The sequence below is a fragment of the Anabrus simplex genome, chromosome 3, assembly GCF_040414725.1.
Source record: "Anabrus simplex isolate iqAnaSimp1 chromosome 3, ASM4041472v1, whole genome shotgun sequence".
NCBI classification, from domain to species: domain Eukaryota; kingdom Metazoa; phylum Arthropoda; class Insecta; order Orthoptera; family Tettigoniidae; genus Anabrus; species Anabrus simplex.
In genome coordinates this window covers 212,089,533-212,113,291 of record NC_090267.1, presented here as the reverse complement: position 1 = coordinate 212,113,291, position 23,759 = coordinate 212,089,533, and the positions used below count along the sequence as shown (strand labels likewise).

The window sequence follows — 23,759 nt, the reverse complement described above, 5'->3', positions numbered from 1 at the left end:
AAGCAAACAAAACAGTGTGTACAGAACACTCAATACCATGACAAGCTAACTGCCATTTCACTGATGTAGCCTACATTGAAAAGGGTCTTCTTGATGACCTGCATATTTTTTCAACAATATCAGCAAGCACGTCCACGGTGGTGTGTACCATATCTTGCCTGCAGCAAATAAAAACGTATGTACAGAACACTCAGCACCATGACAAGCTAACTGCCCTTTCACTGATGTCCACTGAAATGGACCTTCTTGAAGACCTGCAAAATAAAGATATCTGTAGTGTCATCATAGAGAAACTTCATCAGAAAGATGATAGAAGAATTGCACTTTCTTACAAGTGAACTTTTTCTTGTATGTTTCTGTCTCTATTTGCATTTAACAGCATTATAGGCTTAAAACATGGCCTTATGACTTTTTTGTAGATGAAAGTTAGAATTTTCCTGTTTATTAAGGATACCTAGTCCCCATTGGTTAGCACCATGACATGGCACTGATAAGTTAAATTCTTTCTGAAAAAAACACCATGTGCTCATTCCTTTTTTCTTTTTGAGCAACTGTACATTACTGCATTTTAGTTTCTCTGACAATGTCTATTGTATGTAACATAGGTACTTACGGAGAGTACAAAAGATAGTATTGGTAAAAAATGTATATTTTCAGTTTTTATACAGAATTATTATTTGGACTTTCCTCTTTCATTTGATGTATGTTTCAGTGATTTTGAATGACTGTAAGTACCATATTTTTAAATTTTTAAAAATATTACTGTGCAAGCCATTCCTTCAGCTTTTGTGAGTGCTTCTTCAGTTAAGACATCTCTGGAACTGTTTGCTCTAGAAGGTGGTAATATGTTGATTTATAATATAGGCTACATCCTGCTGCATAAGTTAGTTACATTGGTTGCTATGATACTGTATCACTTCCTGCTTGGTGTTTGTGGTAAGAAATATTGTAGCATCCACGTTTTGTAAGAGATATTACGCTTTTCTTTGTGTATAATTGGATTCGTTGCTCATTGTGTTTTTCTCTTCAAATATGACTCCACCAAAGAGAATATTTAAGAAGAGAATAAAAAAGGGAAATAGATTCTACAGAGCATATCCTGTTGGAAGTTCAATCAATCAATCAATCAATCAATCAATCAATCAATCAATCAATCAATCAATCAATCAATCAATCAATCAATCAATCAATCAATCAATCAATCAATCAATCAATCAATCAATCAATCAATCAATCAATCAATCAATCAATCAATCAATCAATCAATCAATCAATCAATCAATCAATCAAATCATCTGCAATTAGGGCTGTCGCCCAAGTGGCAGATTCCCTATAAATTGTTTACCTAGATTTTTCTTAAATATTTTCAATGAACTTGGAAATTTATTGAATATTTTACTTGATAATTTGTCCCAATCCCTAACTCCTCATCCTATAAATGAATATTTTCTCCAATCTGTACCCTTGAATTCCAACTTGATCTTTGTATTATGATATTTCCTACTTTTAAAAGCTCCATTCAAGCTTATTCTTCTACTTAAGACATTCCAGGCCAACTCACCACTGACAGCTTGAAACATACCACATATGGTATGAGTTAGCTGGAAAATTTATAATGTCTAACTACAATGGTATTACGTACCACATAGTTGACCAGCTTGTCTCCTTACTGCCAAGTCTTCCCAGCCCAAAATTTGCAACATATTCGTAACACTACTCCTTTGTCGGTAATTATTTTATTTTCTTTGACAATGTTTATTGTATTTAACATACTTAAAGAATAAATAAATTACTGTATTTTTTCTAAAGAATATAGTAAATACTAACACAAACCAGCACTACAAATGATTAAAATTGTTTTCTGCATCTCTTTCTTGCAATACTGGCATCACTGATTTACGTTTCATCCCAAAATGTACAGCAACCTCTAATGCTTAGGGTAACCAGATGCTTTTAGTCGAATGTAGGAGTTAATGTTCTAAAATACAGGACATCTGGATATTATATACTGAAAGCAAATATACAAAAGTAGAGGAGGTGACTAATCCTAATGAATTATTGAAATTTAAGTATAATAAAGATTGCATTTACAATAAGAAACAAAAGTTGAAAACTAGAAAACAGTTGGAATTGATAGGATTTCTAGGGATATATTAAAGGCAATGGGTTGAGATATGGTACCATACCTGAAGTACTTATCTGATTACTGTTTGCATGAAGGAGATATAACAAATGAATGTAGACTACAGTAACAGAAGTTTGTTCCTTCTCAAGCCCCTCATCTTATCTCCTGCAATGTTAAAAAAACAAATTACATTACACAGTAGTATACAAGGGAAAGGGTGATTAACATAAACTGGATAATTACAAGCCGGTCATCTTGACATGTTGCATGTAAGCTCTGGAAAAGCATTCTTTCGGATTATATTAGACATGTTTGTGAACTTACTAATTGGATTGATAGAAGGCAGTTTGGGTTTTTTGAAAGGTTATTCCAACATTCAGGAGGTCATATGGACTGCATTGCTATTGATCTATACAAGGCTTTTGATAATGTAGATCTTAGGAGACTTATAATGGAAATAACAGCTATTGAACTAAACCCGCGGCCACTGAATTACGCGGGTCACGGAAACTGTGCTGTTGTCAGATTTGGGGACTGTGAAGTAACAGATCGTTGAGTCACTTACCTCTGAGTACGGATTGGCAATGCTGGTCGTGCTGTCTAGTTGAAGCCGGTCCATTTCAGGTCCGTGTATTCTTTAAAGTAGTTCTTTTTCTATATAACACAGTCCAATATATAGTATTCAGATATTTAAAGTTATATTGTAAACCATAAAACAATATAAATATTTTAATAAAACTGATACAGAATAATATTTAATCTGAAAGTACTCAACCATGTTCCGCACTGATGCTCATTCCCCAAATGAACTCGGCTAGCAACATTTATGTGGCCACTTTCTGGGCCTTTTTCCAGGAAAATTAAGAGACCCATGGAAACATACTTCAGATAAAAAATTTGAGTCAGACAATTTTCTACATTTTCTTTCTTTATTGTTTCAAGAAACAAAAACGTAGCTGCTCACTGAAAAGATTGGTTGATTGGGTGGCTAAATATCTGGAAAACACAACTAAAATTATAGTAGGTGAAGCATTATCTGATCCCATAACGCTTAAGATGAGCGGTCCTGCAGGACAGTATTTTTGGACCTCTCATGTTTTATGTATGTAAATGATACGAGTAAAGAACTGGAATCGCAGATAAGATGTTACACTGTATAGAGTAATTGTGAAAGACTGCATAAAGATCTCGACATTGTTGTGAGATGGGCAGCAGACAATTGTATGATGGTAAACGGGATGAAAAAAGTCTGGATGCAAGTTTTAACAAGAGGAAAAGTCTTATCACTTTTAATTACTGTGTTGATGGGGTGAAAGTTTCTCATGGGGATCACTGTAAGTACAGTACTTAAGTGTTAATATAAGGGAAGATCTTCATTGGGGTAATCACATTAACAAGATTGTATGGGTTATAGATCTCTTCATATGGTTATGAGAGTATTCAGAGGCTGTAGTAAGGATGTAAAGAAGAGGGTGTGTGTCTCTGGCAAGTCCCCAGTTAGTGTGGTTTTGGTGTATGGGACCCCCACCACTATTACTTGATACAACTGAAAACGATGTAAAGGAAAGCAGAAACATTTGTTCTGGGTGATTTCCAACAAAAGAGTAGTGTTACAAAAATGTTGCAAACTTTGGGCTGGAAGACTTTGGAGTAAGGAGATAAGCTACTTGACTAATTGGGATGTTCTGTGCTGTCATTGGAGAAATGGTATGGAATAACATCAGTAGGCGAATAAGCTCGGTTAAGCTTTTAAAGGTAGGAAAGATCATAATATAAGGTTTGAATTCAAGAGGACAAATTGTGGCAAATATTTATTTATAGGAAGAAGAATCAGGAAACAGTAATTTATCAAGGGAAATGTTTGACAAGTTTCCAAGTTCTTTGAAATCATTTAAGAAAATAATAGGTAAACAATTGATAGAGATGGGCGACTGTCCTAAATGCCGATAAATAAGTGAATGTATGGTTTTAGAGTGCTGAAATTATAAATATGAATTCTTATCAATGTTCAATAAGTATGTAGGCATATGCAGATTATAGATATTCTTGCTTATATTAACTGCAAAATTATAGTCAAATGATGCACAGACTCTTGGCAACAATAAGTAGGTTGTCAAGAATAGTACAGACATGTCTGAGACCAGCCTGCTCTCTACATTCAAAATAATTTATCTGTTAGTACCGTGACATGTTTGAAATATTAAGGCTTCTTTTAAAAGGAACCTGTGTTGTAATGAAACAAATATTTTTTAGCAGTTCACATCATAATGAAATATAACGACTTCCAAAATGCATTGTTAAAGTCTTAGGACAGGAGGAGGACTAGGAGCAATAAACATAAATAGGGTAACAATAAACTGCATTTGAATATCCAGCCTTAGAAATGAAGCCCTCTACTTTTGATGAAATTCTATATATGCCACTAATTGTGTCAAGTGTTTTTGGTTGTATACCAATTGCAATTTTCATTTATATCTCTCCTTTCATGGATCAAGTGATTTCAAACTTAGGTTCTTATACAGGAACTCCTAGCTCTTGATAGCTAGCGTAAGTCGGTAACACACAAACTCAAAATCAACACCCTCAAAAATGAACAGTGAATAAATTTGACTGTTGCAGCTTCAGGATGTGGTTGGTTTCTACTCCCTGGAATGGAACTTTACTTGATATATTACCAAGCCATGTTCCAGCCTTCTTTGGACTTGTGTTGGAGACCTTGCTAACTATTGGAGGAGTGGAGCTAAATCCCGGACCTTTTGATAAGGTGAAATCTTATTAAATGCATTATACTGGAGCCTTTTGTACTGGTAATTATTGGGTTATTAAAGATTAGAAAAGGTTTTTTGAACTTTGAAGATCAGATTAACTATTTAAATGGGCTCCTAGAATGACTTTCTCTTCAGCACAATATTTGTGAGCTCAATAGACAATATATTGTACATCTGCCAGAGTGTAACAGCAATGTTGCATGTAGCCTATCTAAGAGAAAGCACCAGAATTTGAGGAGAAATGTAGGTGATTTAAAACATGAAATATTAAAAAAATAATGAAATGTACAAAAATGAAGATTGTTTTAAAGTTCAAAGATGTTTCAAGGCTTTAAAGAGTATGACTATTAATCATCATTCAGGACTTACTCATTTGCTGTATTCTAAACTTTTCAGGTTTCTTAATAACCACAAATTTAGATGCAGTTTCTACTACCAATAATGAAATTCTTGGAGCACTGGATAATACAGTTACGCCTTCTTTAATACATCTTTGGACCTATGAGAGTCTCATATTAGTGCATGTATAATTCTTACCCATACTGAGGCTACTGGTTGCTCTGAACTCAATTCCTGATTATACTGCAGTATGCATTAAGTTATTGAACAGTATTTTCTGGATCATTAAAATAGTTGCTACACCTGTGACTATTGATCATTTAAAGCTCCAGGCTAAAATTTCTTAATGTTGGTGTACAATTTTGAGGTTCATAAGGAAATATTGAAGTGAATTAACATGTAATATCACCTTTTATAAGGTTTTATTAAACTTAAGATGACCAACTGGTACACAAACAAATTCAGTGGAAACAGTAACATCTGACTAGAAAGTGTCAGGGAAAATATACAAATAAGGCAACTTTAAAACTGGATTAAGAAGTGTCAGAGATCACACAAATAAGTTACCGTATATCATTCACCCCCATCTAGATAATAGTCCTTAAAGTGGGCAGGGCAGCGACGGGTTCTTGTGCTCCATCTCGGTAGCTGGTCAGGACCGGGAGAGGCAGTTGGACCCTATTCTTCTGACCTTGTTGATTCAGAAGATTCCATCTCGCATGGAGCTGGAACTGTGAAGATCTGGGTGATGAGCCAGGGGTGTGGCAATGTTCTGGACTTCCATGAGAATGTTGTCCATCTATTACTCCTCCGGCATCTTCTTACCCCCTTTCTTCAGAAATGCCTATTGGAGAAAACCATGGTGCCAGATCTCTAGTTGAAACAGCAGTTTTCCTTCCATCTTGGTGTTGTATATGAGCATAGGCCTACTCGGGATTTGCTTCAAGAAGAGTAACTTCTTCCACAAGTGGCCCATACTTAGATTGCCTGACATGCTTCTTTAGGAGTATTGGACCTGAAGTCAGAAGCCATGAGAGGACTGAGTATCCATAACTGGATTTTCTCTGGTGCTTAAACATGTGCTCATGGGGAATTTCATTAGTAGTAGTACATAGCAGTGATCTGACGGTATGGAGGGCATCATGTACAACTTCTTCCCACTGTAGGATATCTATTCCTCTTGACTTCAAGGCAAGTTCTATAGGGCATCATGTACAACTTCTTCCCACTGTAAGATATCTATTCCTCTTGACTTCAAGGCAAGTTCTATAGTTTTCCACAAAACTCCAACATATTTTTCTGCTTGGGCATTGCCTCTTGGTTTGTATAGAGTCGTCCTGCTTGTTGCCACACCAACAGTCGTGAAGAATGTCTTCAATTCTTGGGACATGGAAGCTGAGCCTCGATCGGAGTGAGCTAATGAAGGTAATTCAAATATGGAGAAAAGTTGCTTAAGTTTAGAAATAACAGTGGACGAGGTGACATCTGGGCAAGGAAAGGCAAAGGGAAATCTGGAATATTTATCAAGTAATATGCCTTTGCTGGCAGGATGTAGTGTTTACGGTGCACTATATCTTCTGGTATTGGCTAGAATAAATTTGTTACTTTCATTGACTTGTCTCAGTCTCATCCTTGGCTTTGACAATATGAAAGTGACCGAGGTATGAGCGATGCCAGTAATGCCATTCCTTATGCAGCCAGTCCCTGTTATGAATGGTGTGAAAATATCGCTCATAGGGTCAGTTGGTGCATGCATTTCAGTGGGCTTGGCAGACTGATATGCAATAGCAACTTCTGGCTCAGTGAGGAAAGCAACAGGAAACTACCTCACTCCTCACTTCCCTAGTATGCCTCTTCAGTGACACCTAGGCTATCTATGACAGCTGTTGGTGGAGCTGTAGAGGATCAAACCAGCCTTCGGGCTGAATACCTAACATACATACATGAGGAGATAACGGTATGTAGATTTGGATGGTAGAGGTCCCTTGAAGTCATGTTGATGCGCCCAAAGGACCGGGTAGCTTTGGCAAGATTACCTTCATGCCTGATGAATCTTAGTTTCAATTTAGTACAAATTTTACAGGCTGATATGACCTTCAGCAAACACAATGAGCCATGGAGCGACAGATGCTAGAGATCAGCCTTACGGAAACGATCCGTTCAGAGGACACCAGGAGAAGAACGAGTGTAACAGACATCCTAGAGAGAGTAGCAAGACTAAAATGGCAATGGGAAGGACACGCAGCTTGACAAGACTACAACAGGTGGACCTCTAGTATTGTTCACTGGAGATCATGGGAACACAAGAGGCATTGGAAGACCCCAGAAGAGATGGCTCAATGACATAAAGCTGTTGGCTGGAACACACTGATTCCAAGTGGCTCAAGACCGAAGGTGATGGAAACATATGGAAGAGGCCTATATCCAGCAGTGGATTGAAATAGGCTAGAAAATAAGATATGACCTTCTTTACATCTTCCAGTGATTAAGGCAAGTTCTTCGACTTAATAAAGTGATTAAGCCATGTTATACCAGGGTGACATAAAGCTTCATGGAGGATCTTCAGTTTAGGTCTGCAATACTGAACAGCCAAACTAACTCTAGAGAAAGCATCTGCAGTTCATTATGTTGTCCTGGTCTGTAAACTATTTCAAAATCAAAGCATGAGAGTTCCAGCCTCCAGCACAGTATCTTCTCATTCTTCACCTTATCAAGATGTTTAGTATCAAACATAAAGGCTACTGACTTCTGGTCAGTGATGGGTCGAAAATGTCTTCACAGATTCAATGATATCTTGTGCTTCTTTCTCCATGGATGAATGTCTTTGTTCAGATCAGTTCAGTGTGCAGGAGAAGAAACATTGGGGTGTCCGTTTTGTGTTAGTCTTGTTCCAATGGTGTGTTCTGAAGCATCGGTCTCTACAGTGAACATAACTTTATCATCTATAGCTGAAACCAGTGCATTTTTCACATCACCTTTCAGCACTTTAAATGCTTCAATAGCTTTGTCATTTAGTGGAAAACTACCACTTTAAAGGTTATGTATTTTCTGGGAGAATCTTGGTGAAGTTGGCAAAATGAGCAAACATGCCCATCGCTCTTCGAAGAGGAGCAGTGTCAGTTGGTAATGGGAGCTATTGTGAAAGTGTCAATCGATCAGGATCTGGGTGAATTTCATGATTGGAGATGATATAACCCAGTAGCTTCGTTGTTTTGACCAAATAAACACTCTTCTTCTCGTTTATCGTGAATTCATACTTTTCCATGGCTTTCAGGTTCAAATTGAAGTCGTGTTCTTCCTTGTTCTTGCCACCCACAATGCTATCATCTAGGTAAGCAGTAACCCCAGTAAGTCTTTCATTTTTGATGATCATATTTATTGTTCTGTGGAAACAAGGTACTCCATTTGTGGGTCCAAATGGAATCAGATTATACTGCCAAAGTTGGGTATCTGATGATAGGCGTTTTTCAAATCAACTGAACTGAACACTTCATAATTTGCTACTTTGTTGACTATATCCTCGATATATGGGAGTGGGTAAGCATCTAGCTCGGTATACTGATTTATTGTTCATGAATAGTCAGCTACCATACAGAGCTTGTGGCTATCTGATTGGGTGACAAGAACCTGAGCATTCCATGGAGAAAAGCTTTCTTCTACAACATCCTCATTCAAAAGTCGCTGAACTTCTTGTTCAATGAATTTGGTATCATTTGTTGTGTGGCATCTGGACTTCATGGTGATTGGTTTACAACCTGGAGGTATATTTTGGAAAAGATGAACAGGTTCGACCTTCAGGACTGTTAATCCACAGATACTTGCAGGTTCTCTGTGACCCCCAAACTTAATCTCTACAGATGAATGGCGGCCAAGGATGTCATGTCCTAAAATGACGTCAGAGCAAAGGTCTGTCAAAATGTTAAGTTCAGCATCTTTGTAAATACGGTCTTCAATTTTTATCTCTACAGAGCAGGCTCCTTTCACTAAAGAGCTAAGCGATGTTGAAGCCATAGTGACAGTGAGACCACTAGCAGAAATAGGTCCTTTGAGCTTTTGGACCAGCTTCTCGGAAATTAAGCTTGTTGAACTGCCCATAACAACAAGAGCGTTGGTCTTCGTTCCATTCAAACAGATGGGTATTATTATTTAGATAAACACTCCATTGGAGAAATAGAAGCTAAAAGTGTGGTATGACAATGGCAGGATTTGTTGGGGCTTGAAGATTTTGAACTGTTACACACCTTTGCATAGTGGCAGATTTTTGTGCAGGTACGGCAAGTGGCCTCCCTTGCTGGACAAGAGTTCCTGTTGTGATACTTAAGTCCACAGCAGTAGCATTTCTTTGTTTTTGCAGCAACAACCTCACCCAAAATTTCACTACCTGCTGAGATACATTCACGTCTATCGCCGACTGGGTGAGATGAACTACAGAAACGATGCTCTTAGACATTATTGACTAAAGCAGGTCCTTGGTAATGAATAGATTGTTCCAGTGCTGACTCTAAAGCCTTTGCTTTTATCAAAGTCTCCTCAGGAGTAAGATTAGGATTCTACAATAACCTCTGATGAATGCTTGAGTCGAGAAGGCCAGCAATAAAAGCGTCACAAGAAGCTTTAAAGACTGCATATATATTGATACAGTTTTGCCAGACAGCTGCTTTCTACTTGCCAATTTGTGGTGGGCAAATATCTCGTGCATGGGCTTGGAAAAAATATGGTACTAACCAAGATGCTAATAGCATCATAAGTTTTGGCTTCATTGATAATTCGTAAACAGTAGGTGAAACATTGTTGATCAATATGTGTAATTTGTCAGTTGTCAACCACCTGTATACAACCTATTGTACCTATGAACATATTGCCTTAAATCCATGTGATAATAATTATGAGCTCTGTGAAACTGACTCTGTTGGCATATAGAATTAACTAGCTGAAGTATCCATTGTTGTCAGGATAATTTCTTAGCATGTGCACGATTGTATTTTTTGTCCATCGCTAGTGTTGTTCCCCAGATTCTGAAGCAATAAGCAGGGATGCTTCTCCCTTTTAGTGGCTTGCCGGGGTACTCACTTCCTTGCTCTCTGTGGTCCTTTCCAGTTTTTTATTGTTTTGTGTTCTTGCTGATCTTGATTTGATCTCTTCCTTCCAGTATAAAAGAAAGCAAAGTATAGTGTTCTTATATTGTAGATCTTCACATCTAGTTTTCTTTTGACTGTGACATCAGGGCATCCAGTGTAAAAGGAGTCCTCCTTCCTCCTTTCATTACATTCTTTCACAAACTTTCCTCATTTAGATAGTCATCTTTACCATTTTTCTTACTGATATGCACTGATGAGGATGCATTTTTCACCTTAAGATAATCATGACATAAGTACCAGCATCGCCAGTTAACATGACTGAACAGTATTTGTACATTAGCGATGCTTGCATTTGACATGGAGTAAACAGCAATAGTCTAAATTACGAATATCTCTCTTATCATAGCTGATATGGCAAAATTGCATGAGATTTTTGTTAGATTCTCTTCATCCATTTTCTTGTGATGTGCATACAGACAGACATGTAGGAAAATTAAAAAACTGTGGATTACAAATTTTAAAATTGGAAGTTTCATTCAACTGGAAATTCTTGGCATTGAGTCACAGATTTTGTACCAAATGCTAAAATTCATCACATTGCTTGTGATTCTATCACTACTTTTTAATGGATAAGCCAATTCACTTATAACATTATGTAGAAGAATAGGTTATAAACATTTAACTTTTGATGATTTTGTCAAAGACTGGAAGCTAGGAAGGCAAAGAGGAGCATATGCAAACGTCTTTATAATTTATTTTTTAAGCTACCAAAGAACTCGTTTCTGCTTCCCAGCTTAGATCAATGTGTGGCCATCCACATATTGAGACAGAGGAGAGAACAGTGTTCAATGGTAATCGTTAAGAGCATGTCTTCTGCCTGCAAAGACTTTGTTGTTGCTAAAGTGAGATTCAGTTATGATGGAGGACAAATGATGCTGCTGTGTTATTGAGGACTTGATAAAACATTCATTCTATAGCCGAACTATTGCTACTAAGATACAAATCACCGGGCGAGTTGGCCGTGCGCGTTGAGGCGCGCGGCTGTGAGCTTGCATCCGGGAGATAGTAGGTTCGAATCCCACTATCGGCAGCCCTGAAGATGGTTTTCCGTGGTTTCCCATTTTCACACCAGGCAAATGCTGGGGCTGTACCTTAATTAAGGCCACGGCCGCTTCCTTCCAACTCCTAGGCCTTTCCTATCCCATCGTCGCCATAAGACCTATCTGTGTCGGAGCGACGTAAAGCCCCTAGCAAAAAAAAAAAAAGATACAAATCATAAACAATGGGAAACCCACTCCCAGTATATCAGCTACGGTAACATAAAGAATAGGCAAAGTGCATTAAACTGAAAATTATTATTCAAAGTTTTACATTTTGGAGAGTCCACTGTCAGCTAAGCCTGTAAAATAAGCCCTAAGTTCGCATGTCAAACATTTTCGGGGGAATTATTTATTTTCTGATCTAACATTCATTTGAACCCCATATGGAAGAATTTGAATGTTTTAAACCATATCTCATTTAAAATCTGGGACGTAAAAGTGACCAACCTGTTAAATTTTGATTTTGTAGGTGAATAGTAATGGAGGAAAATGAAAACCTACAACCTGTTTTCCAGTCATTTGACGGGGTCAGGGATGTAATGAATGAAGCAGATATAGGCTGTTGGTACGATGGGGTCGCCACTCCCAAAGTGATTTATTAATGAATGATAGATGCAATGAAATGAGAATGGAGAGTGTTGCTGGAATGAAAGGTGACAGGGAAAACCGGAGTACCCGGAGAAAAACCTGTCCCACCTCCGCTTTGTCCAGCACAAATCTCACATGGAGTGACTGGGATTTGAACCACGGTATCCAGCGGTGAGAGGCCGACGCGCTGCCGTCTGAGCCACGGAGGCTCTAGTAATGGAGGAATGAATACTTTTTAAGAGGTGAATGTTTTTAAACATTTATTAACAATTAGAGTATAGAAGACCAACATTCGTAAAAAAAAATACATTAGTACCTGAAGGGGTTTTGGCAGAATGGATATTGTGTTTTTGAGGGTCAACCACCATCTAAACCCCTTAGAGGAGAAATATTTTGAAGTATACGATATTTTACACCTAGGACATAAAAGAACACCCTTCTCGTAAAATTACAACTTTGTACGTCAAACAGTTTTGGAGGGAAGAATAATTTTGTTTACGGAGCTAACCTCGCTTTAGGGTTGGAATGTTAAAAAATATTTCCTATTTCACACCCAGGATTTGGAATTGGTATTTTGTCCTTATACGGTAGGCCATTTCGGAGTAAGGAATTAATATATTTGTTTTTGTATCTTAACCCCCATTTAACACTCAGAGTGGTTACATTTGTTTCAAACCTTCTGTTATTCAACGATTAGGATATCATTTGAAATTTCAACTTCATAATTAAAATGGTTTCATATAAATGCATATTCTTGTAATCATTTCTCACCCCCAGACAAAACTCCCATTGGGAGAGTATTGTTTTAAGTCCACTTCTTATTTGTATCCTCATAAAAATAGTTCAAATCATTTTACACCCTCTTAAGTTGATTCCACCCCTCATCCCCCACCACAAAATACATGTCTTTGTTTTTAAAGGAGATTCCAAATAAAAAATTTTCATGTCTGTAATCAGTTTTGGAGATACCATCATCATAATAAAAATAATTCAACCCATTTTCAGTCATTCCCCCAAGTGTTTTTCCAAAAAGAAAAAAAAGTGTTACTTTATTTTTAAGAGATTAAAAATACCAATTTTTATGTCTGTAATATGTGGTAAGTTCTTTAGATATAGGTACTATAAATATACTCGTTTTAAAAATTCACCCCCTTTAACACTTCCCCCTACGTTGATTTTCAAAAACAAATTGTGTGTTCCTTGACTTTTACAGGAGATTCAAATTCCAATTTTCAAGTCTGTAACATCTTCAGTATTTGACATATAAGTATCCTCATAAAAATAATTCAACACTTTCTTCAGATCTTTTCACCCACCCCACCCCTTTAAGTGAATTTTCCAAAAACAAAAGAATAAGCATTTCTTTATTTTTAAAGGAGATTCTAAATACCAATTTTCACATCTGTAATATCTTCAGTTTTGGAGATACCAGCATCCTAATAAAAATAATTCTCCCTTTGTCATTTTACCCCCCCCCCCCCAGATGTTTTTCCAAAAACAAACAAAAAAACGAGTTACTTTATCTTTAAAGGAAGAAGAAGAGCTGTCCAAGAAGGGAGTTATCTTTCCCCATTGCTCTTCATTTCACTCATGGATACTATTATAAAGGAACTCAAAGAAATAGACAAGGAAGATCTTAATGCATTTGTTTTGTCTGATGTTGCCATTTGGGGAGAAACTGAGAGAGATGTTCAGAGGAGACTGGATCCTTGGAACAAAATGTTTAAATAATATAAGTTAATTGTGAGCAAGAGCAAAATAGCGGTAATGGAAGTTAGTAGGACAAGTACACCTTGTACCCTCACCCTAGAGGGAGAGAAGATTGAATGTGTGAAAACCTTTCAATATCTGGGGAGTACAATATCGAATGACGGAAGTGCTAAGAAGAAATGTTTAAGAGGGTGCAAAAAGGTTCCAAATTCTTTCATCAAGTACGGAACATAGTATGGGACAAGGGAGTTTCTCAGAGGGCTAAACAGACCAGGTTTAAGACTTATCTCCTGCCCACCATGACGTATAGATCACTACTACTGATCTGCATTTAGGGCAGTCGCCCAGGTGGCAGATTCCCTATCTGTTGTTTTCCTAGCCTTTTCTTGAATGATTGCAAAGAAATTGGAAATTTATTGAACATCTTCCTTGGTAAGTTATTCCAATCCCTAACTCCCCTTCCTATAAACGAATATTTGCCCCAATTTTTCCTCTTGAATTCCAACTTTATCTTCATATTGTGATCTTTCCTACTTTTAAAGACACCATCCAAACTTATTTGTCTACTGATGTCCTCCCACGCCATCTCTCCACTGACAGCTCGGAACATACCACTTATCAGATCAAAAATTAGATGGATGGCTTTCCCGGCGTTTGCTCTATTAACCAGCGTTTCGTCTTAGGTCTGACACTAGACTCTTCAGAGTGGGATGTGTCAGACCCTACCCACTGACGCTGGGATGTATGCAGGTGAACTTATCAGAAGCTTATTTATGAAGCACAGTCTGATAACTGCATACGGGAGATAAAACTCCACAATGGAATTAATGCCCGCCTAGCAATTCCAAATGGAAATTCTAAGTTCCCATGGAGGGAATTAGATTCTTTTCCACCAATAGAGCATATCAAAAATCAGATCAAAAATTAGATGGATGGCTTTTCCGGCGTTTGCTCTATTAACCAGCGTTTCGTCTTAGGTCTGACACTAGACTCTTCAGAGTGGGATGTGTCAGACCCTACCCACTGACGCTGGGATGTATGCAGGTGAACTTATCAGAAGCTTATTTATGAAGCACAGTCCATTGTGGAGTTTTATCTCCCGTATGCAGTTATCAGACTGTGCTTCATAAATAAGCTTCTGATAAGTTCACCTGCATACATCCCAGCGTCAGTGGGTAGGGTCTGACACATCCCACTCTGAAGAGTCTAGTGTCAGACCTAAGACGAAACGCTGGTTAATAGAGCAAACGCCGGAAAAGCCATCCATCTGATTTTTGATATGCTCTATTGGTGGAAAAGAATCTAATTCCCTCCATGGGAACTTAGAATTTCCATTTACATACCACTTAGTTGAACAGCTCGTCTCCTTTCTCCCAAGTCTTCCCAGCCCAAACTTTGCAACATTTTTGTAACGCTAATCTTTTGTCAGAAATCGGAGATTAAAAATACAAATTTTCACTTCAATATGTTAAGTTTGTGAGATATTCAACAGATTGCTCATTTTAAACATTCACCCTCTTCAACACTTCCCCTTAAGTGGATTTTTAGAAAACTAATTTTGCGTGTTCCATTACTTTTACAGGATATTCCAAGTACTAATTTTCACGTCTGTAACATGTTACGTTTTTTTAGATATATCATAGATATACTCATTTTGAAAATTCAACCCATTTGTGACTCCTGTTTAGCCCCTCTTAAGAATATTTTCCAAAAAGACAAAAATATGTTTATTTTTTATTTTTAAAGAGGATTTCAAATACCAATTTTCAAGACTGTAACATCTTCAGTTTTTGAGATCCAAGTATCCTCATAATAGGCACTCAACCCATTTTTCACCTTTTTTTCACATCCCTTAAGAGGTTTTTCCCAAAACAAAAAATGTTTTTCCTTATTTTTAAAGAAGATTCCAAATACCAATTTTCACGTCTTTAAACTGTTAAATTTTTGAGATATAGATACACTCATTTTACGAATTCATTCCCCTTTTTACCCCCGTAGCGATGGAATGTCCAAAAATCCTCCCTTAGTGAGCACCTACATTGTAATATAAATATATCCTCAAAATTTAATTTCTTTATGTTCATTAGTTTTGGCTCGGCGATGATGAATCAGTCAGTCAGTGCATGCTATTAGATGTTTCTGAATGCCATGCCTTGTCTGTGAAGCCCATACAGTATATACGTTTTGATGCAGTGGCTACTTCGCAAAACCCATATATATGTCAAGCTTTGAATTTCCATGGAAATGTTCTATATGGCAGATGTAGCACTCCATTTTGCATGTTTTGAAAGCAATCTGATGTTATTTAGACTTTTGCCAATCTTTACTGTTCCTTCTGGAAAAATGAAAAATCATAAAAAAATAAAACAATGTAGGAACACAGGACAAGCACAAAAGGAGAAAAGGATCACGGTGGGTTAATATAAGTATGGGAAAGGCCATACAAGTATCAAATCAATTCAAATCAATTCAAGTAGAGAGAGAGAGAGAGAGAGAGCATGTCTAACAAAATATGTCTCATTACAGGGAATAAAATTCATGAATAAGTGGGAATATTGAAAATTTGCAACAAAATGTTTGAAAAAATCAAAGATTTGCCCATCCATGTATCAACTGCCCCCTCACATGGGGTACCATTAGAAATCTCTCTCTGAGCCTGAGATATTAGTACCATAACGGTTGTCCTTTGACCTTTATGGACACAGTTAAGCAAAGTGGAAAATGCTTCATATAGTCTTCTGAATGTAAATTCTGGCCCATGATATATATGTCATTGAAAGGGGAACCTTATATCCAACATAATAGTACTGTACCATTTTAGTAGACTTAGTACAATTAGGACAGAAGTTACAGTGTTTAAAAAATGTTGAAAATGACCAAATGTACTTAAATATATACTCGGTTGTATCCAGGTGAAGCTATCCGTGTTGCTAGGTGACTACCAGATAAGTTCATATTAACATAAACAACATACTGGTCGTAAAGATAAACTCAATCAATTTTTATTTTATTTATTTTATTTTATTTTGTTTTGTTTTGTTTTGTTTTATTTTGTTTTTGTTTTTTGTTTTTTGTTTTGCCATTTGTCTCTTGCTGTAGTTTTGCATGTTGGAATATCCATTTGCATTTTTGGAACATGATTTTTCCACCTGTCTTGATAACCATGTACATATTGCAATGCTGATTCAATTTTGAGGTCCCTCAGTACTATTTCATTTCTTTTATGATCTCATCGAGTCTGTCCTGCTGTTCTTCTCATGTATTTCATCTCGTTACCGGTAATTCTATTAGCATCAGTTTTTCTTTTTGTGCACGCTTCACTTCCGTAGCATAGAAGTGGTCCTGCTAAGGTTTTATATACAAGTTTGTGGTTCTTTATTTGAACTAACGATGACTTCATAACCTGATTTATAATTCCCAAAGTTTTGGTATATTTTGTGATTTTTATGTTGTAAGTCAAATTTCTTTCTGTAAAATAATCTATAACCCAGATAAGTAAATTCATATACCTTTTACATTAATTCATTGTTTAAACAAATTTTGGTTATACCTGTAAAACATAATCTTAATCCTAATTCTTTCACAGTACTAAATGAGTTGGATAAAAGTATATTTTTATGATTTACAAAGTTTATAAAAATTAATCTACTGCTGAAATGGGTCACAACCTAAGAATTAACATTTTTCTAACCTCTTTTCCTTGTACAAAATCAGTCTCAATCTCTCTCTCTATTATACATAGCACTAGGCAAGTTTCATGAACTAAGAACTAAAATGAATTTCTTTTTTGCAGAGTCAGTGCAAGGAGTGTGGGGAATGCTATGATATAATAGTGCATGGAGTTGCATTACGAGAAGAGACAATTTTGGGGCGTGAGAGATCTGTTGAGCAAAGAGAGAAAGACATTGAACGGCTACAGCTGCAGAATGCAAAACTTTTGGCACCTGATAAAAATATTAAAGAACTCAGGATAGCCATAATGGATCTGAAGATAAAGTTGTTAGATTCAAAGAAGAGAAACATAAATGAAATTGTCGCAACCCTAACAGAACTGAAGAGTTGCTTACAATCTGAGGCAAAGGGAACTGAACTGCAGATTTTCAGGAAGTTCAAGAAAACCTTACTAGAATTAGAGAAAACGAGAACAACAGAAATTGAGATGGCTGTAAGAGAATTTGAGCATCTTTTAAAACAAAAAAATATAGTGTGTTGCAGTTACCAGTCTACAGTCTTAGACCAAAGGAATTAGTGAATTGTGATGTAAACTTAAAAACTTTTAATATCAGTAAATAGGAATTGGTAGAAGAAAATGCTTCTTTACTTCAGTTCTTTTAGTTGTTTCTGATGTGTGAAATGAAACTGATAAGTTAAGAGAAAAGTGATGGAAGAAACGGGCAAGAACTACAGGTATTGGCTCTTTGATGAGCAACAGAGAATGTGCTTGTTGAAATGTCCTAACAGATGCAGACTCTACAGTGCAGTTTAAATTAGTTGAAAGATAACAGGTAGTAATATACTAGCAGTAATTTCTACTGACAAGAAAATCACAATTTGTTTTATATTATATAGTTGTCAGGTTCTCTGAATGTTGCATGTATGTTGAATTCATTGTTTCAGATGATCTCTCTTAGACATTTTAAAATGATATAAGCTTTTCTACAATAGCCAGATTAGGAATTTGAAAGACTTGTGTAGGTAGTAAATTACAATGTTTGTTTGTTTGCCCAACCCTCTTCCAGTTTCTCTACGGGGTCGGGCATGAGGTGAGATGAATCTGTTGTGGCGGGTTTTTATGACCGGATGCCCTTCCTGACGTTAACTGCATTAGAGGATTTAATGAGATTAAATGAATGACGTGATATATGATAGTAGAAAGGGAGATGGTGAAACCTGGTCCTGGCATGTAGCCTACTCCTGTCAAATAGCACCAAGGGGTCTGTTTAAGGCTTAACGTCTCCATCCGATGGACAAATCATCATCAACAGTGTCATATGCCCACACTCCATATGAGCACTGCAGAGAGGTTTGGAATTTAATCCAGGCTTTTGGCACGTAATCTAGTGATTATAAATTGTATATCCCTACCTCTCCTACCCCACCGGCCAACATTCTGACGGTGAAATTTTTTCGACCAATGGGACATGAAGTGGCTAACCACGGTGTCAGACCGTATAGACTTCAATGCCTTAACGACCATGGCCACCAGGCGGGCTAAGTAGTAAATTACAATGACATCACAAATATTAAGTCTTGGCAACTGGTCTGATATGATGATATATTGTAGATCGGAGTTTTATTAGTTACAACTTTCTCCAAATAATAATGTGTCAATATATTTCATTGTATATCAGTTTAATCTTTGCCCTTTTGTTGGTAAGCCACTCTTATTTCTTTCTTTCTTTCTTTCTTTCTATCTTTCTTTCTCATCCACTTTAATTTCTTGTAATTGCCTTTGATTTATTCAAAAGTGAAGCTTTTTCACTCCTTAGCATCAAAATTGTCATTAATTGTGAAACTTAAATATTGTGTTGTATTTGTCTAAATATTTACTTTATGAACTATTGTTGTCTTTGTTAAGGTACTGGACTAATTGATTTTAATCTTAATTTCAAATATGTATTTTGAACATGTCTTTCACATTATATTAAACATACTGGTAGTTGCTGCTTTGTTACTTCATTTTCACTTATTCTTTTGCATATTGTCATAAGTCTTTACACTTGCATTGTTTAGGATTTACCATATTATTGTGATAACTTGTGGACAGTTAGCAACAGTGTTATGAGAGAACTGTCTCATGGACTGTAGATTATTTTTGTATTTATAATGTTATTGTAGAAACCAGTCATCATGTGATGTGTATTGAATGAAAAATAATTATTTTTTTAACAACATGGATGGCAACAAGGATGAGATTAGATTCCTACAGATGTGGAAACCAATAAATCTTCATTATTTGATACTTGTTCAGAAACTACTTCTGAGTAAGTGGTGGAAGCAGTGGGTTCAGAAGTTTAAGCTTCAAGCAATCAACATCACCAGTGATCTTAGGGGAAAAAAAAAAAAAAAAAGAACAACCCATTTACATGTGTTTCAAGATGGTGATAAAATATTTTATTAACTTATTAAAATTAAGTCATACTGTTCTAAGCCTGCAGTCTAATATCTTGGAACTTGAAAATAGGTGCAATGAGTATGGTATGAAAATTGGCCTCCCGAAGACTAAATTGATGTCAGTAGGTAAGAAATTCAACAGAATTGAATGTCAGATTGGTGATACAAAGCTAGAACAGGTCGATAATTTCAAGTATTTAGGTTGTGTGTTCTCCCAGGATGGTAATATAGTAAGTGAGATTGAATCAAGGTGTAGTAAAGCTAAAGCAGTGAGCTCGCAGTTGCGATCAGCAGTATTCTGTAAGAAGGAAGTCAGCTCCCAGACGAAACTATCTTTACATCAGTCTGTTTTCAGACCAACTTTGCTTTACGGGAGTAAAAGCTGGGTGGACTCAGGATATCTTATTCATAAGTTAGAAGTAACAGACATGAAAGTAGCAAGAATGATTGCTGGTAAAACAGGTGGGAACAATGACAGGAGGGTACTCGGAATGAGGGGTTAAAGGCTAATTTAGGAATGAACTCGATGGATGAAGTTGTACGCATAAACCAGCTTCGGTGGTGGAGTCATGTGAGGCGAATGGAGGAGGATAGGTTACCTAGGAGAATAATGGACTCTGCTATGGTGGATAAGAGAAGTAGAGGGAGACCAAGACGACGTTGGTTAGACTTGGTTTCTAACGATTTAAAGATAAGAGGTATAGAACTAAATGAGGCCACAACACTAGTTGCAAATCGAGGATTGTGGTGACATTTAGTAAATTCAGAGGCTTGCAGACTGAATGCTGAAAGGCATAACAGTCTATAACGATTATGTATGTATGTTCTATTTAAATGTCTTTATGTGCATTATTTTATGTATACTTAATACATTTATAGGTGAGGAACATCACAAATAATGACCAAAACATGTCCCCCTATCAGTAATTCATTTTATATGTTAAAATTGTAAAGTATTGAAAGGTGGACATTACTCCAATTATAGGAATAAAGTAATTTGTCTAGCATTATCATGCCTGAATACATTTTTTCCAAGTTGCCTGACATGAGGAATCACATGTAGCACTAACATTGTCAATATACTGTCGAGCTCCGTTAAGCAAATGATCAGGAGCTTGGTTTTTGTGCCAAGACACACTAGTATATAAGTAATAATAATAATAATAATAACGTAAATGTTTCCACCTTTTCAATACAATATATTCACAAAATTACAAAATTATACGGTACTAGTTTCGACCCATCTAGGGGTCATCATCAGCCGTATTGGAGCAAAGATCAATACGGCTGATGATGACCCCTAGATGGGTCGAAACTAGTACCGTATAATTTTTTAATTTTGTGAATATATTGTATTGAAAAGGTGGAAACATTTACGTTATTATTATTATTACTTATATATTATTCTCAGTTCAATACGGACCAAAAACATGAAATTCATAACCATCAAAGACACACTAGAACGGATTCACCTCCATAAGCAATGGCAGATTGTGCAGCTATCAGATGAAATTGTTTCCCACATCTTCTTCCAACTAGCAGATTGACATCTGAATAATACAGCACAAAATGGAGTTCTTCGAAGCCTGTTTCCGACTCTTTGGTCACTAATACTCCAGAAGCTGCTGTACGTCCATCTGTAGTAGTCATACTATAACTTCATGGTTTTGGAGAGCTTGTAGGCACACAAAAGACCCTGCCGTGGGATGGTTTTCCTTTGGCACCCCATCCCAGAGCACTTGATAATACGCCAGTCTCCTGGAAATGTTTCCACATTACTAAATCATATTCTGAGCAATCTCTAGCATACTTTCCTATCAGATTTTTCATGTCGCATCAAGACAGGAACCATTTTGCAACTAGAGTGTCTCCATGAAGCTAAACGCCCTACCCAACCAGGGTGAGAAGTGGGATTACTACCTGCCACAGATTAAGGCAGGCCCAAGAAGCAAGCACGTATTATCCGATTTGTGACTCTGAACATTGCAACACTGAATGGATGTAGCCTTGAATATGCAGAAGTGCTCAGACAAAGACAGACTGGCATTGCCTGCATCCAGGAACCCTAGTAGAAACGTGCGAATACCAGATGTATTGGTGATAAATACAAGCTCCTGTATTTTGACACATCAGGTCGTAATGATGTAGCAATTTCAGTTAGTAAACGGCTACAAGATAGCATTACAATCTTACAACATGTCCCCGGCTGTCTGACGAGCATTCAAATCACTGGTTTGACAACTTTGCACACTGTCTTATATTATGCACCACAATCAGGATGCCTGGTGGTGGAACAAGAGGAATCCTGGTCTGATCTAGAGGGCCACAATTGCTCAGTTGATGCTAACAAGCCCTTGTTCATCGATGGCGACCTCAAAAGTCCATGTCAGGAACTCGCGCAGAGGTTCCCATCTGGTCCATTGTGGTTGTGGACTCAGCACATAAAATGAAGTTGGAGTGTAGCCTTGGAATGGGCTGAAGCATATGACCTGGCAATGGTATATACACTCTTTAAGGAATGCCTATCACATATAGTTACTTAAAGAAGTGGAGGCTATAACACCCAAATTGTTTACTGGATGGTGCAAAGAAAGGATTTGCAGCCAGTGACAGATTCCAAGGTCATTCCTTTGGACAATATTGCTCCCCAGCATCAACCCTTGGTACTTCATTTAAGATTTTGCCTCTGGCCATTGACTCTGCTCATTACTGCTACTAAACGCATCAAGTGGTGGAAATTCACCAGCAAAGAACAACTTTTGGGTAGTATTGTACTTCTCCCTCAGGACATCAATCATGTCATATGGAACCATGCTGCTGAGAAAATTCAGGTTAGTGCAACGGATGTACTTGTACTGCGCGTAACAAAACCAGAAAGGCAGTTTGTTAATAAGGAGGTTCAGCTTGGAGTGAAGCTCAAGAAGTCTGCCTTCAGAAGTTGGTGCAAGCCTGGCACAAATGCTTACCTACCCCTCTATTAAGGTGTTCAAGTGAGTATGTGTTACAGCAACAGTCCACATTGAACTTAAAACATGTTTTGGAATATCCATCAGTAGGACTCGCGCAAATCCTTACACTAAATACTACGGCGATGGACAAATAGTTGTGCATTCAACCTAGAGGCCTGTTTCAACGCTAGTGCTAAAATCCTATAATAAGTTGGATGTAATGTCCTTCTCCAGACTTATTCTGCCATTGTTTCCTTTCTAAAATCTGGTTTAATCCCTCGCAATATTATCTCCCCGTCCCATTTTGTATGTTACTTCCTTCCCCATTCTCTCTTCTTCCTGCTCTTGAAAGGAATATTCATGAAAGGTTAATGGAATGAGCAAATGTTTTTCCCTTTTATATAAGATTAATTTGTAAACCTAGAAAGATTAATTATTTTAAAGCTTTATTCTCTGTGAACATAATTCTTCAACATAAATAGTTTGCACTGTTGAAAGTTAACCTAGCTTTTTGTAATGTAGGGTGTTATGTGTTAATAAACTGTCTCTCCTTGTGGGAGTAAGGAGAGATTGAAGGAGTTCACTAGGAAATTGAATTCAGCAAAAAAATCAGCTAAGGATAACATGATGGCAAACATAATTCAGAGCCACATGAATTTTAGGGAGCAATGGAGGGACATGTACAGATACTTTAAGGCAGAAACACATTCCAGGGATCATTAAATAACAAGGGGGCTTACAGAAGGCAGAAGTATTCAGTCAATAATATGTAAAAGGAGTTTGATATAAAGATAATATCCTGATAGAGGAGGCGACTAATAATGGCAAAACACTGAAATTTACCAATGATAATAAATACATTTATAAACAGATACACAAGTTGAAAACTAGAAAGGCAGTGGGGTTGATAAGATTTCTGGGGATATACAGAGTGTCTCAAACCTTTTGGGTCAAATTGAAACAGCTGATAGTGGGTCCACAACTGATTA

At 37.0% G+C, this 23,759-nt stretch overlaps 1 protein-coding gene across 1 annotated transcript in view; it reads left to right on the top strand.

Moving 5' to 3' along the window:
* The window catches only part of LOC137498896 (uncharacterized), a 28,402-nt gene extending 9,271 nt beyond the window's left edge, over positions 1-19,131 (top strand). Inside the window, exons 2-3 of the mRNA XM_068226639.1 lie at positions 4,745-4,889; positions 17,502-19,131. Coding sequence (XP_068082740.1) covers positions 4,745-4,889; positions 17,502-17,957 — 601 coding nt within the window. The 3' untranslated portion in view covers positions 17,958-19,131. The remainder of the gene's footprint in view (positions 1-4,744; positions 4,890-17,501) is intronic.
* Positions 19,132-23,759: the final 4,628 nt, after the last annotated feature.